Source organism: Sander lucioperca, chromosome 1 (genome assembly GCF_008315115.2).
Source record: "Sander lucioperca isolate FBNREF2018 chromosome 1, SLUC_FBN_1.2, whole genome shotgun sequence".
Lineage (NCBI taxonomy): Eukaryota > Metazoa > Chordata > Actinopteri > Perciformes > Percidae > Sander > Sander lucioperca.
In genome coordinates, this window is record NC_050173.1 from 23,332,792 (window position 1) to 23,347,883 (window position 15,092).

Sequence of the window (15,092 nt, forward strand, 5' to 3'; positions counted from 1 at the left end):
TGTTTTATTTCGGTGTGTGTCAAGTACCCAGCTGTGCCATTTAAAACCGGCCTGTTTTCCATCTGAATTATTTAAGCTGCACCTTCACATGGACCATTCTCATATTTACCTTCATGCCCCCCAGGTACTGTACACTTTACCTGCCTGGCTGGTCAACTAACTGCTGCTGGAGTGCAGCTCAAGGTCTGTCACACAGGCACTATCAATACCAATACATTATAGAATATATTATTGTGCTCATTCAGGTGTGCTCACGTTCAGATCAAATAAAGTGGTGTAGATCGGGGGTTTCCTGCCTTTTTTTTCTTCTCTTTTTTAACCGAAGAATGTTTTTATACTGATAATGTTGTTCTGGACCAGCCAACCCGGAGGAACAATTCAGCACAGAATGCCCCAAATTCAATTTAGTTAATGCAAAAAATACCCTGCAAATGTTACGAGATCCTCGGCCTAGGTGTTGGCGTGTTTAAAACCTAGTGTTTATTACCCGATCTGACTTTGTTTGTTGTTACAAATCCCAAATCTCAGCATTTAACCCTGTGAGCACAATCTTCATAACTAATAGAAATGAAAGGTGTGGGAAGAAAACAATTGAAAATCGTATGTTGTGATTGTTTTGCGACGATTTTTAAAATGTATTCTTTTCCCTAGAATCAATACTTTTGATTTTTTTTTTTTTTTTTTTTTTTTTTTAACAATGATTCACCTAAATTTTTTTTTTTTGATACGGTACTGCTGCGTCAACTACATCATATCAGTTTACAACAAAACAGAACTAAAGCAGAAAATGCAGAAAATGCATGTTATGTTCTTCTTTACAAATGAAATAAATGTCAGACTGACTGACATGTTATGTGCATTCCTTTTAGATAACAATTAGTTTTTAGAAATGTCTCATTATATATTGTCTCTAGAAGTGTATTATTCAACTTTTGTTGTTTTTGTTAAAGAAGGAAAAGAAAATTGCAATACTTAATACTATCGAATTGCAATACTACTAGAATTGCAATAAATGAAAATTGCAATACAAATCGGATCGGCACCCATGTATAGTGAAAGAATCGGATCGGGACAAAAGCATATCGTTCCAGCCCTAAGAAACGAGATGCAAAGCTATGAAAATAAGCCCCAAGTTGTAATAAACCTGAATTAACCTTTACTTGTTTGCCCTGCTGCTTTGCTTCCCCAGAAGCATTTGGCTCAAGAGTGATGAATGTCCTGATATAAACCTTTGACTTCATCCAGCCAGCCAAACTTCAGCCTATGTTGTATTTTAAATGTGGCATCATGTGTTTTGACTGTGCACATACTTTATGTGCTTTTAAAGCTACAGTAAAGGAGGCCACCTCAAAAGTCTTGAGCTAAGCCGGCGATCATATTCCCTCTCGGAGCTTGGCATTAGTCCAAGCTCTGGGTCACGGGGTGATTATCTCTTCCTGTCAGGAATGCTGAGAATTTCCTGCATTTTCTCCCTCTTCCGGCCTCGTTAGTGGTTGTGCCTGAACATGTGACAGAGAGCCTGGGCCCCAGCTGGCTCTGATTGACTAGACAGCCTTCTATCACTATTACCTAACATTCAGCAAGACCACTAACACAGGCAATGCTATAAAGGGATGTTTTTGAAGCTCTCACATCAAGGGAATATGCTAATTGAATAAAATGTATTCAGTGGGTAAATAATTCTGCACCTGCTCGGGGGAGGCTTCAGCTTTGGCCTCATATCTTTCTCTCTCCAGGGAGCTTTTGTTAGATAAAACCAGTTGCATGCAACACCCTTTACTTAGATTTTAGTGAGGTGGATCCCTTATTAGCAGAACTGTAGACTGTCAGTTAATTCCTGGGTGCTTTTTAGTGTCTCATTTGACTGATTTAACTTGTTGTGTTTGTGCAGGCCAGACCTCCTGTGTTCTTAATGGCAAATGTTGCACTTTAACCTTTTGCTGTTATTCTCAGTGCATTACTATTATGCAAGGCGAGCCGACTCCAGTCACATTCCTGAGCAAGGACATTGAAAGAAAAAAGTTTGTGTCGGTCTGTGAAGTATGCTGTTTGTTGATCACAGTACATGTGGCCCTTTGCCTAAACGTGTGTGTGTGTGTGTGTGTGTGTGTGTGTGTGTGTGTGTGTGTGTGTGTGTGTGTGCTCGCGCGCGCGCAATCTCCAGCAGCAGTCGACTCCCAGCTATGTTGTTTGTGTCAAAGGGAGAAAGGAAAGCTCTGTTTGTGTAGGGTGGTGGTACAGGAGAGGTGGAGTCAGAATCAGACCCAAGTATAGGCTGTCTCGCCACAGTGACTCTCCCCACCAATTCTACGCCCTTTTCTTCCCTTCCAAGCTCCCTCTCCTTTCTTTCTCCAGCTCACGCACTCCCACCTGCTTTTTTGGGGCAGTTTCAAGGGTAGCAGACCAGGGCGGGAAAATGTAGACCGTCTCAAAATGGAGGAGCAAAGTATGACATCAAAGAGTTTGAGGCCAACATTAAGGAGAGTGAGGTAGAACTCAGGGTCCCTCCAAACTGGAAACTTACTATGTCAAATGGTCCAATCACTCAAATTACAAGTCTTTATTTTAAATAGTTTGGGTTTTATTTGCCCAAGTTTTGGGTCTCTGGGATTTCTGTTGCCACCCACAATGCAATGGAAGTGAATGCAATTGTGTTAATGGCGCTCAACGCATTAAAAATGTAACTTTAAAATTCTAATAATTCTCTTATTAATGGCTCATAATTGATCTATACACCATAAGTATATTACTTATTAACCTTTAATAAAGCCATTAGATACACACACTTTGAAACCTTAATAAAAAGTGCCTTTATTAATTAGAAAATGGTGCACATTGTTCAATGCTTTTTGCACCACAAAGTATATTCCAGTCACCTGAAATTAAAACAGATCTGCAATACCAGTTCACACTATTTGGGTGAACCAACCCTTCACATTTTATAGTTAATGTTTTTCTCAAGGTCGTGCCACAATAAAAAAGTTTGGCATATGTATTTAATTCCACCACATTAAGTCCTGGCGACTTAACAAGATTTCCTCAAGAGTGTGTGTGTGTGTGTGTGTGTGTGTGTGTGTGTGTGTGTGTGTGTGTGTGTGTGTGTGTGTGAGATTAGTAACCTTGCTCTTATGGGGTTAATGCTTTCAGTGTGTGTGTTGTTTTTCCTTTTCTCTAATCAGATGAATTCCTATCGTGTACAACCATAACAGTAAACATTCAAGTTTACTTTTAAATCCCCAAAAAAGAAAAATATACAGTCCATACTTTTTGTCAGTGTACTTTTATCAGTTTGCTGTAGCAGCAGTAAGTGCATCAGGTCTACAAAGGCAGAACATCTCCTTCAATCATCACTCAGGTTATATAGTAACACAGCATGTTGCCTTCCTGTTCCTACCATATAGCTTTGCTTGTTTACCCAAGTGTTGCTTCTCGGGAACATCTATCGGCAAAGAGCAAAACCAGCGGCGCGCTTTGGACTACAAAGACGGGAGAGAACAAAGAAGACGAACTGCCTGCAGCCTGTCAGATCCAGTAGGAGCAACCCAAGGATAGTTCCAGACATCAGTCTGAAGGCTCTCAGAACACGAGCAGACTGCACACAGCCTCAGCATGCATGGCTAACTGGGCCGTGTGTCACACGGCTGTATGAACACGTTAACAAGACGGCAGCAAATAGGGATGCTGTGTGGTGGCCGCTCCGAGGCACCAAAATGATGATTCCAGCTAAAGTCAGCCCATGGACACTTCAAAGTCCTGAACAGATTTGGGATTTCCATGCCTAGAAATTACCTTCGAAGCAATTAAACTGGCAGAATTTCTACTTTAAGAACACCTCAGGATAATTGCACAGATTTAGCCTTTGTACTAGAGCTTCCCACATTTCTATTTTTATCCACCCATCCTCACAGAAAATATAGTACAGAAAATATAAAAATTATAATCCGTGACGGAACATTTATGGAGGCCTACAGACCATTCGAGCTGCTTCTTTCTCCTCTGTCAGTGTGAAAGCAGGCCATGGGTTTCAGAGGCAGTGAAGGAGGAATTATGTAACCAGGGAGCTATATGTGTATGTTGTTTTCTCCCTGGATCTTTGCAGCCCTCTGCCACTTATCAACCCTGCTTCCTAAGCATAGGTTATTGTCAAATAATAGAAATAGTTTAAAATATAGAATCTACTGCATGTGTACAGTGATTTTCAGTCTTGATTGGACATTAGGTCCAGGTCTCTTTAATGTTTCTTCTTTCTTTTATTGTCATATGTTCTGTCTCTTTCTCTCACATATTTGATATTTATCTGTCTATCTTGCTCTCTCCTTCTTTCTTGATGTTAATTAACTAGATTAACCTTCCCAAAGGACACTCCAATGATGGCTATTTTTGTCCCTGTGCTCCCTCGCTGTGCTGTACAACATACATCTCGGCCCCTTTTGTCACGATAATGCGATGATGCATGTGAAGCAGTCGGTCTGCAACATTGAATGTCCCTTCTGTCTTTTTCTTTAAAGGCTTTTAAACATACTGTACTGTATGATACCTACTGTTATGTGTTTGCATAAACACATTAACTCCAATAATGTCAGTTTTTTTAAAATTGTATTTCACTATATTTATTTGACAGCTCTAGTTATTAATTACTTTACAATTTAAGTTTTTACCAACAAAACATATAATATGCTTATGAAGCATTGTATTATTCTCTACACACAAAATTAAAAGAAATACATCTCGGGAATTGTATTACCTGACAGCACATAAAACAGTATATACAATTATATATAACTCTCAAAGGGGCTGTCTTTCTTCATTAAGCACTTTACATTGAGTCCAGCGATTGATACCACTTTCATATCTGCCTGTTAAATATGAAGCTATAGGACACTTAGCTTAGCTAAGGGCTTAGAAATGTTAAAACAACAATTTGTCTTTTTACAGTGTATTACTTTGGACAGAGCCAGGCTATCTGATTCTAGTCTAACCTAAGCTAACTGTCTGCTAGCTGTAGCTTTACATTGTATGGACAGATATGAGAGTGGTATCGATCTTTTCATTTAATTTTCCAAGAGAAAGCAAAAAAAAAGCGTATTTCCTAAAATGTTAAGTATTTGTAGCATTCCTAATGCTGGAATTTTACCTGTAACAGAGCATTTTACAGAGCAAATAAGCTCACTCTTTCTTCCATTATCTCTTACAGTCTCCCAGTCCAACAGCAGCCTAAAGAAGCATCGCAGCCGGAGCATTTTCAGCCCCTTCTTCTGCTGCTTCCGCAACTACAATGAGTACCACGTGGAGCCACCACCCACCAACAACAAGACACCTTCTCTGCCCCCGCTGCCAGAGGAGAATGGAAGTCCTCCCAAGGTGATGCTCATTTTTCTCCCATATAGTTATTGGTCAGATTCCAAATTCTACACAATTTGCATCCACATGACTAAAAACAAAACCTTGTGGGAATTAGTTGATATTTTATGACAGGAATCCTCGTTAGACTGGAGAGATCCAGTAACGAGTAACATTTGTTTGATTTTGTTAGGGGGTGCTTGTTAGGGTTTGCCTTTTCCTGCAGAGAGCTGAGGCTGAGGCACTGTACAGCCTTGCTGGGATCCACTGCTTGAAAATATGGGCTTGCTTCCCATCTCGCATTCTTCGATATCTGCCTACACACACAACGCACACACAAAATAACACACAGCGCACAGAGCACGCTGAGGAGCTCAAAAGACACACACGCACTCGCTCGCTCTTTCTGGCAAGTCTTACCATATACCCATGACAACACATGTACGCACACACACACATGCACACATACTGCTTTAATCCCCATAAAGTGGGCCTTGTGTGTGTCTGGTGTGATGGATTGCTTGGCACCCATGCCTCCCCCCTCTCCTCACACACACTCTGACCAGTGTAGTGAGGATGTGTGAAGCGAACGTTCTGGCTACGGAAAAAGGCGCCAAACCTCCGAGCTCCTCCGCAAACACGGTGTTCTGCTGCCAAGGCAGGTACACTGGGCTATAAATGGAGCGGAGTCATATCACATTTCCACTCCTGTTTACCTGTAAATGTCTCTCATTCAGGGGAGGAATGTGTGGCCCTTTACAGACACTATACATGTGGTCACCGCTGACCCGCTCTGGACCTTCTCCTGAACAAATGAGTTCACATTAATTTAGAGTGAACCTCGCGAACCTCGCCATAAAAAGCCTTGTTAGTGCGCGGCTAATTTTGGAGTCCCTCCCAGCAGTGTACTGTTGCTGGATTTCTGGCCAGCCGTGTTTGTTACTATGGCAGCTCTGTTTGTTTTTGAGCAAGTTGTTCTCACTTTCTATCACAGTGTGTACTATAAGTCCCTTTCCCTCTTTTTCTTTCTGCACATTTGTTAATTAGAATATAGATGTTTTCGATTTCTTCCTCTCAAAGATTTTTCACTGTTTTGCTTTTGCTCTTTCTGTTGTTACCACCCTGTCTCTCTCAATATTTTACTCTCTCTCTCTCTCTCTCTCTCTCTCTCTCTCTCTCTCTCTCTCTCTCTCTCTCTCTCTCTTTGTTTATTTGCTCCAGTGTGACCAGGTCCAGATCATCCCCATCCCTAGTGTATGTATTATTATCTTTCATTTTTTCTTCATCTCACTCAATCACAGTAACCTCTTCTCTCTGCTCTACTGCTCTTCATCATTTAATCTGCATGTTGTTAGAAAGAAGTAATCTAAATCTATTTATTATCATGTGATTTATTTCTGGCTTTGTCCTTTTGTCCATTTCTCCTGAGTTCCTCCAATCACTGGAACAGAACATGAGATTGATCTCCTTATTAGATCAAATTAATTGAATCTTTACAGCTGCAGTTTGGTTTAACAAATGGATAACTTGCCCTTAAAACACTTAAATTACAAATTTACTTACATAAATTACATTTGTCTGTGTTCAGCAAAATTACATTGTGATTAAGCACTCAGTGTCTGTCCATTAGAAGGCGGGCTTGATGGTTTCAATGATTTGTACTTCATCTGACATTCACTTTGTTTGTGCTATTCATTTAGCTATTTTGGAATCTACCCTGTGCCTGTGGTTTACTGTAATTTAGGATATTCACACTCACAGCATCCCACATCGCAGCCAAGCTTTGAACTACACCACCCAGCAGACACCTCCCTTCAATGGCAGGAAGTGCATGTGGCGTCTGCTTTTTGTATTCCCGGCAGGCTCGAGGGACAGGACTCTGAGAGGCGACTTAAATAACTTGAGATGACCCGGGCATTTTGTATGCGTCACTCTTAACTGTAACGCAAAACAACATCAAGTAGACAAACAAGACATCTCTGAAACTCACTGTTAGTTTCTGTGTCTTACTCCAAAAATACAAAAGTATCACAGTCATAATACCACGCCAAAAAGTCAAAAATACACATGCATACTAATAAACAGTACAACACTTTATTTTAACCCCTTCCTACCCCTGCATTAAATATACACCTAATAAATAAACTATGTATTAATATATTTGGCAACAGTTCTTATTTTTTCTATGAAGCAAACATAACTGTAACTTGGAAATATCAGTCAACTCAAGGCCCAATAACTATATAACTTCTGGAGCTTTTAGCTACATCTCATGGCTTTCATCAGCGGATGGAGTTTTGGGATTGAAGTTCAATTGAATTGAAGAAGTATTTACTGATAAATAATTGCATTATGAATGCATTTAATTACAATAAGTACTTCATCCATAAAATAAAAGAATACGTGTTACGGCCATTATGAACACCAATTTTAATTTACTGTAGCACACTTTGATTACTCCATACTCCCACTTATTCTGTCCATATAATCCCCAAATCCAAAAATATATATTAAAAAAATACCGTGTGAATATAACTTTAATTAGCTCCCTTCAGATGGGATAGAAGTGTATTCCATATTCTTTTATGATTCAAATTTTGAGCACCAAAAAACACCACGAAACAAACTGGCACTGAAACGTACTTATCGCCTACTTTTGTCATCATTGTTTTCAAATAGTAGAAATATTGTAGTCATCTAAGCTGCTTTCTTCTAATAATACAAGCTGGATTCTTACAACTTATAGGAAGCACACATATAGTAAGGGATTCGATATTTTAAATAATTTGAAATATTGCATCGGCCTGTAGGTGACATACTGGAATTTAAACTTTTTCTTCCAAATGACAAACACGTTTTTCAGCATCTGTTTGTTAGTTGTCTGCTTCACAGTGAACAAGTAAAATTATTTCCTATCAGTAAGCATGGTGTGCTGTGGTTGAGTGTTATCAGTTTGGGATAACGCCCCTTGGCTGTGGCTTCAGGTGATGCACCTCTATCGCGGTGCAGCACCCTGGTGAAAATGTCAAGGTCAATCGTTGTTTCTGTGCTCAACCTGCACGTGTAAATCACATTCATCACGGCCTGACAGGATGTCATTTAGTGTCCTTGCTCATAGGGAATTCTTCCCATGATACATCAGCATGCAGTCCTGCGATAAGACATGATAAATACAGTCAGCCTAGCCTAAACGCACAGAAAGACATGCAGAAAATGGCTGGCATACTGAGCAGCAGCATACAGTGTTTTGTGTGTGTGTGTGTGTGTGTGTGTGTGTGTGTGTGTGTGTGTGTGTGTGTGTGTGTGTGTGTGTGTGTGTGTGTGTGTGTGTGTGTGTGTGTGTGTGTGTGTGTGTGTGTGTGAATGCATTGATGTACTTGTGTGAGTGTGTCCCCCTATGGCCGCACCATCTGCCCCTTAAGGCAGCACAGTCACAGAGCTCAGTCAACATTTAGTGATTTTAAATTAAATGTTTTGGGCTGTTGGTTGAATTATGTAAGCTATTATAAGGCATCTAAGAATTTAATTTATTTTTTTGACTAAATTGTAAAGCAGATTATCAGTAAAACAAATTAAATAACACGTTAGCCAATAAATAATGAAAAAATAATGCTTAGTTTGCAGTACTACTATGCACTACTCAGATAGGTCATATGTCCATATGACCATTAATTGGAATCATATTGTAACAAAATGATCACAACATTCTTTGAATGATTCAATGCATTTTTGTCTGCTGTAATGCACAACAATACAACACAGTTTACTGACTGGAACATCGATTTGATTATCAATATTTGATCAATATCGTGATACTGATTTCAGGCCTAGTCCTAATTTAGCTTTTATCTTATTTTAGCTTTTAGTAGGACTGCAACTAATGAATGTTTTTCTCATCAGTTAATCTGGTCAATAGAAATCCTGCTTTCTCAGCAAATCCTCATAATTGAGAAGCTGAAATTTAGGAAACTTTTAGCACTTTTTTCTTTTTGTGGCTTTTATTTGAGAGGACAGCTGAAGATAGGAAATGGGGGAGAGAGAAGGGGAATAACATGCAGCAAAAAGCAGCATGTTGGCCTTGAACCTGGGCCGCTGGGCTAAGGACTGAGCCTTGGTACGTGGGGCGCACGCTCAACCAGGTGAGCTACCAGGGCGCCCCAACTTTTAGCACTTTTGATAAAAAATTACTTACTGATTAAATAAATTATCATTGCAGATAAATTTTCTGTCTATCAACAATTTGATATAATTAGTCAGCTGTAAACAAACAGTCAAACAAATCGAAAAAGACTACTATTAAGCTATTTTACACAAACGTCCCAGAGAAGTATCAGGAAGCTAAGTGACACTTACCTGCAGGTCATTTATCCCGTTAAGGGTTTCTTTAGTGTCACCCACTATGTCACGGCCAGGTGATCATCTCCAACACTAACTGAGCTATCATCACATCCTCAGTATCAGTGTGTGAGAGAGTGTGTTCTGCAACCTGTTCCCTCTAATGAACTGCTGTATATACACAAAATTGTAAATGGTGTGTATTGTCTCTGCAGCCTCCAGCCAAGTTCCTCCTACCTGAGGTCAGTATAGCTGACTACGGCAAGAACTGTGTGGTGATCGACCTGGACGAAACCCTCGTGCACAGCTCCTTCAAGGTATTTTTACCACACACACACACACACACACACTCAAGTACACATTTAAGTATATAGACACATCATCTTTTCAGTTGTGTCATGCTGTTATTTCACAGCCTGAGAGGGATAATAGGATAATACAGAAATAAATCCTGAAGATGCCATTCTTTGCTGTGAACAAGGGCATGATGACATGATGACAATTAGCATGAGGTGCCACTGAGCTAGTACACATCACATAATCACAGGAAAGTGTGTCTGTTAGGATATTATGGCCTTTATACACCAGTTAAAACAGGGGGAGGTGAAAAGGAGGCCTGTTACTATAATAAGGTGTTGGCATGGCAACCAGCACATCCTGAGCAGCTGTGCATCATGCAATTCATCAGCGTGACCAGTTGTTCGGCAGGAGGTACCTACAGTATCATCTCTGTCTTGTAGAAACTATGTACAGTAACTCCAGAATGTCTTCCCTAGGAGTCATCCACACACACACACACACACTAAAGAAAATGGAATGTTTTTGTTTGTTTATTTGGACATAACGTTTTCAAGAATTGAATTGATTTACACTCATAGATATTGTTCTATATCTATGTTTACACTGTAAGATCAAAGAACTGTTCTAAAACCATTAAGGTTTCAGTACATCGCTGTGCATTTGACCTGGAAGTGTTTTTCAAACATGACATAACTATAAAGAGTTCAAAGTGTTTTATTTAGGGCTTTTTATAAATAAAACTAGTAGGCTATTTGCAGTATATTAAATAGTTTTTTAACCTAATTATTTTACACTGAAATGACACACTCGAGTCTGTTAAAATAACTGACAGACACTATCATTTCAGAAGCTCTGTGCATGTCCTTGCACAGAGCGAGGCTGAACATAGGAGCTCAGCTTCGCGGCTAACCCTGGGGGATGCTACTGTAGTTGTGGGCGGGTGCGCCTGCAGTTATAAAACGATTATTAGACTAAAACATTAGAATATGCCAATTCTGATATGTTCATATAGCCTGTCGGTACACGATCCGTTCTGCCTGCACGATCCGTTCTGCACATGCGCAAAATGTTCGCGCATGCGCGGTTGTACGAGGATTTACGACACTGCACGATCTGTTCCACGCTTCCGGTCGACAGCCAAGCTAACGTTAGTTTAGCTAACAGCTAATTCGGCTAACTGCTAGCTGAGACAGCATGTAATAACTTTAAAAGACCCTCAAAATAAAACTTGAAAATAAACGTTGACATATATAACAGCTGTTACGTCAGTTCTACTTTACTTGTGCTCATTTAAAATACAATCACTCAATACTTGTCTTTATTGTTATTACTGTGAAGTCTTAATTTAGCTGTAGCCTGCTTTTCCCATTACGTTTGAGTTAACGTTATTTTAGACTGAATCTAGCTGTCAGCTAGCGGTTAGCCGAATTAGCGGTTAGCTAAACTAACGTTAGCTTCCCGGTGGAGGCTAGCCATAGGCTAGCGTGGAACAGATCGTGCAGGTCGTATGGATACGTAAAACAGTATTATCTTGCGCATGTGCAGAACGGATCGTGTACCGACATAGCCTACTCAACAGACGGGGCAACCTAACGCAGACAAGTTAGCTTACCGTTTTTAGGTGATATGCCATGTTTGTAGTTGAGCTGTGATATGCAAACTGTTACTTGCAAACTTTGCATTCGACTTTTTTTCCATTATCTATTTTTGTAAAATGCTGCCACACTGCCGATGTCTTTGACATGGTAGAGGAGGACAGACTATAAATTAAACGCTCACGATTAAATAAATATTCAGCAAACCACCAGACCAAGGCCTTCTAGTACTTTCTTCATTCTGTCTGCAGTGGGTTGGGCTGATCCAAAAAGTGAAAACAAGGGGGGTGTTCTGAAGACCGACTGTTACCTGTGAAACAGGGGTGCTCTGAAAACACCCCCGTTAGCAATTAGTGCTTTCCACCTGATGAAATTAACACGGCAAAAAATAATAATACAAATAAAAATAAATAAAAAAAAAAAAAAAGAAAGAAATTAACACGCCAAAAAAAAAGACCAATCAGAATTTTGGTTGCGCCAGAACGTATCGACCAATAAATCGACTAGTCGACTGGAAGATTACAGCCCTAGTTTTATTACCTTTTTGAAGTGATATAATTATCTTAAACCATGAATGAGCATGTAATCCCTAAATTTAAAACTTAACAAGTCTAAAAGCCATGCCAGCAGCTCTGTGTAATAGTTACAGCAGTGTGCAGTGCTGTATAATGACCAGTGTTGGGCAAGTTATTTCCAAAATGTAGTACATTATAGATTACTAGTTACTGTCATTTGAGAGTAATTAGTTATATTACAATATTACTGTCTCTGAATTGTAATGCGTTACACTACTTTTGCATTACTTTTGAGTTACTTTCACCAAAATAACAGCGGAAGTTTGACTTGGCAGGTAGCTTGTGAATTTCACCACCGGATCAATAAAGTCTCCTCTTTATCCACTTTAATACATCATAGATTATTCATAATATTTTGTATCATTAATATGAATATGCAAAGTAACTAAAGCTATGAAAATAGAGAAGTAAAACGTACAATAGGCAAGTAGGAGAAAATGAAAATACTCAATTAAAAGTACTTTACAGTTGTTTTGAAGTACGGCATAGTTACTTTCCACGGCTGATAAAATGCAATGAGATTTACTTGTAGCAAGCCTAAACATTAATTCCCGACATATTTCTATCTGTCAGCAGCTCGGACACACTGCTGTCCGCACTGACGTACCGTCACCTGTTGGGACACAGATGTTGTCCGTACCGTCTCTGGTTCTGGCTCTGACCACGGGAACAGTGACGGGACAGCTTGCTTCAACGCAGCGTAATAACTCCTGAAAATAATATCCATCTCGCAAATGTATCGGTCTCTGCAGTCATCTCAACCATCGAATACAGCAGCAGGAAATAATACTTTTTTTTTTTTTTTCTGTGAAGAAATGTTTCACGGCATTGGTGAATTCTTAAAAAAACAAAACACCACTAAATGTTGCGTTAAAATGTGTTGTAACTTGCGTTACTGAGATTGTAACGGGTATAATATTACCGAAATTTAATTAGTAATGCGCTATATTACTGCGTTACAGCAAAAAGGAATACATTACTGTAATTGCGTTACTTTTGTAACGCGTTACTCCCAACACTGATAATGACAGATGATAAATGATAAAGGCCAATGGACCTCTGTGTCATACCATCAAAAGTTCCCTCTACTGACACACCTGGAACACTTAGTCAACCACATCAGCACAGCTGTGCCTCGGCCCCAGCTGATCTTGTTACATCTGTGTGTACTGTATTTGTGCCTGTGTGCATTTTGTCCTCAGCATGAGAAAGCCAGAGAGGTGTGCAACAAAATCGCTCAAGGTGAAGCTGAAGAACCTTTTGTGTTTGCTGTAGTTTTTATTCAGCAGTGAAAGGAAACTATTTGTTTTTAAAAAATAACTGCCCAGAAAAGTACATTTTCATATGACTGGGAATTAATTTGCTGTGAAAAGTCAAAGGGAGAGAAAAATGTACACACACTGTACTGGACCCGCCCATTACAGTCACAAGCCAGCAGTACGGGGCCACACACACGTACATACTCACCCACACACAAGGGTGTGTCCAATACAGTGTGCTGTAGCCTTAAATAACTGTGGGATGAATTTCGCAGAAATCATGGATCTGTTCTGATAGTCTGAAGGGTTTTATTTTCCTCCCCTGACAAAAGTCAGAAACTCACACAGAAACTTTTTTTTTTAATTCCCTGATGGAACTCAGTTGCACACTGCATACGCAGTCCGTCAAAATTCATTTAGCTCAGAGATCAGTATGCAGTATGAAATGGATTCAGGCAATGTTATAAATGAAAATCAGTTGGAAGAGGAAGAGAGTGAAACAGAAAGTGACACACACGCAGCACTTTCAGTTCCGTTCAGAAGCCTGCAGGATTTCCTGTCGATTATTTATTTCTAGAAGTGAAGTATCAACATGTGAATCACTTTAATTACACAATATGCAAGTCACCATGGGAATTGGACAATTAGTGCAGAAAAAACGACCATAACTGACAGATGGACACAGACTAAAAAAGAAATGTTACATAACACATCACATACTGTACGCTTTATCCTGTATCTGGGATGAAAAGATAATTCCTGGGCCTGTTCCAGGATTAGCTCTAGTTTGTCCTCGATGTGTAAGAATGACTGACAGGATATACTGTATATGATAATAATAGTAAAGCTTATTTATGTAACATCAATGTTACCTAATGTTACAAAAGACTGAAATAGGAATAAAATAAAATAAAGAATAGTCAAAACACAGTTTAGGGCCAAAGGTATGTGGACACCCTAACGTTACACCCATACGTGATTGTTAAACATCTCATTCTAAATTCATGTATGATGTACAGTAATAGGACACGTTTTAGGAGGCAGGTTCGGACAATGATGCCAAATGATTATTGCGTATGTAGAGGAAACGGTGGACCACAGTCAGACTGTGATCAACAGTTGAAACAATCCAGAAGAAGTTCCCTCCGTCAAGTCTGTTGAGGTCAGCACAGGTTCAGCAGAGATCCATAAAACACACATACATCCTCCTCCATTTCCCATATCTCTCGCCGTCTCGGAGCCGGCTCATTACTGAGCAGCTATTGTGTGTGTTCAGTCTTCAGATGATGGAGTGATTCAGCAGAAGAGCAATAGGCAGAGGACAAGTCTGTCTCTGCATGTCTTTCTCCAGCTGTGTGTCTCTCTCCTCTTTCTCTTTTCTCTTTTTGAAAGTTGGACTAATTCTTGTCACTGGTTTGGCTCATTACTGGTTCTGTTTTTAGACAATCAAAGCTGCAGTCTTTATGTTTTCTGGTGTAAACATTGACCAGAGCTGAATTACAAAACGGATCCATAGAAGCACTCACATCTGTCTGTCATCTGTCTGGGATCTGGATCTTTGATTGTGTATTAAGTCACTCTTGCATCACCAAACATCTCTAGTACAGTAGGTCTATTGTTTCCCTGTCACCACCATAATGGTCATATTAGACAGATTAAACAGGTGACGTGGAAGGTCAACATGCTGC

At 39.7% G+C, this 15,092-nt stretch overlaps 1 protein-coding gene across 3 annotated transcripts in view; it reads left to right on the top strand.

The window, feature by feature from the left end:
- Nucleotides 1–15,092, top strand: part of ctdspla (CTD (carboxy-terminal domain, RNA polymerase II, polypeptide A) small phosphatase-like a) — a 31,090-nt gene that overhangs the window by 11,102 nt on the left and 4,896 nt on the right. The window contains exons 2-4 of one of the 3 annotated variants that reach the window (XM_031281971.2): nucleotides 5,195–5,361; nucleotides 6,571–6,594; nucleotides 9,891–9,992. In XM_031281971.2, the coding sequence (XP_031137831.1) occupies nucleotides 5,195–5,361; nucleotides 6,571–6,594; nucleotides 9,891–9,992 (293 nt within the window). Of the gene's footprint in view, nucleotides 1–5,194; nucleotides 5,362–6,561; nucleotides 6,595–9,890; nucleotides 9,993–15,092 lie in introns of all 3 variants that reach the window. The other 2 variants (XM_031281970.2, XM_031281972.2) reach the window with 2 other exon arrangements.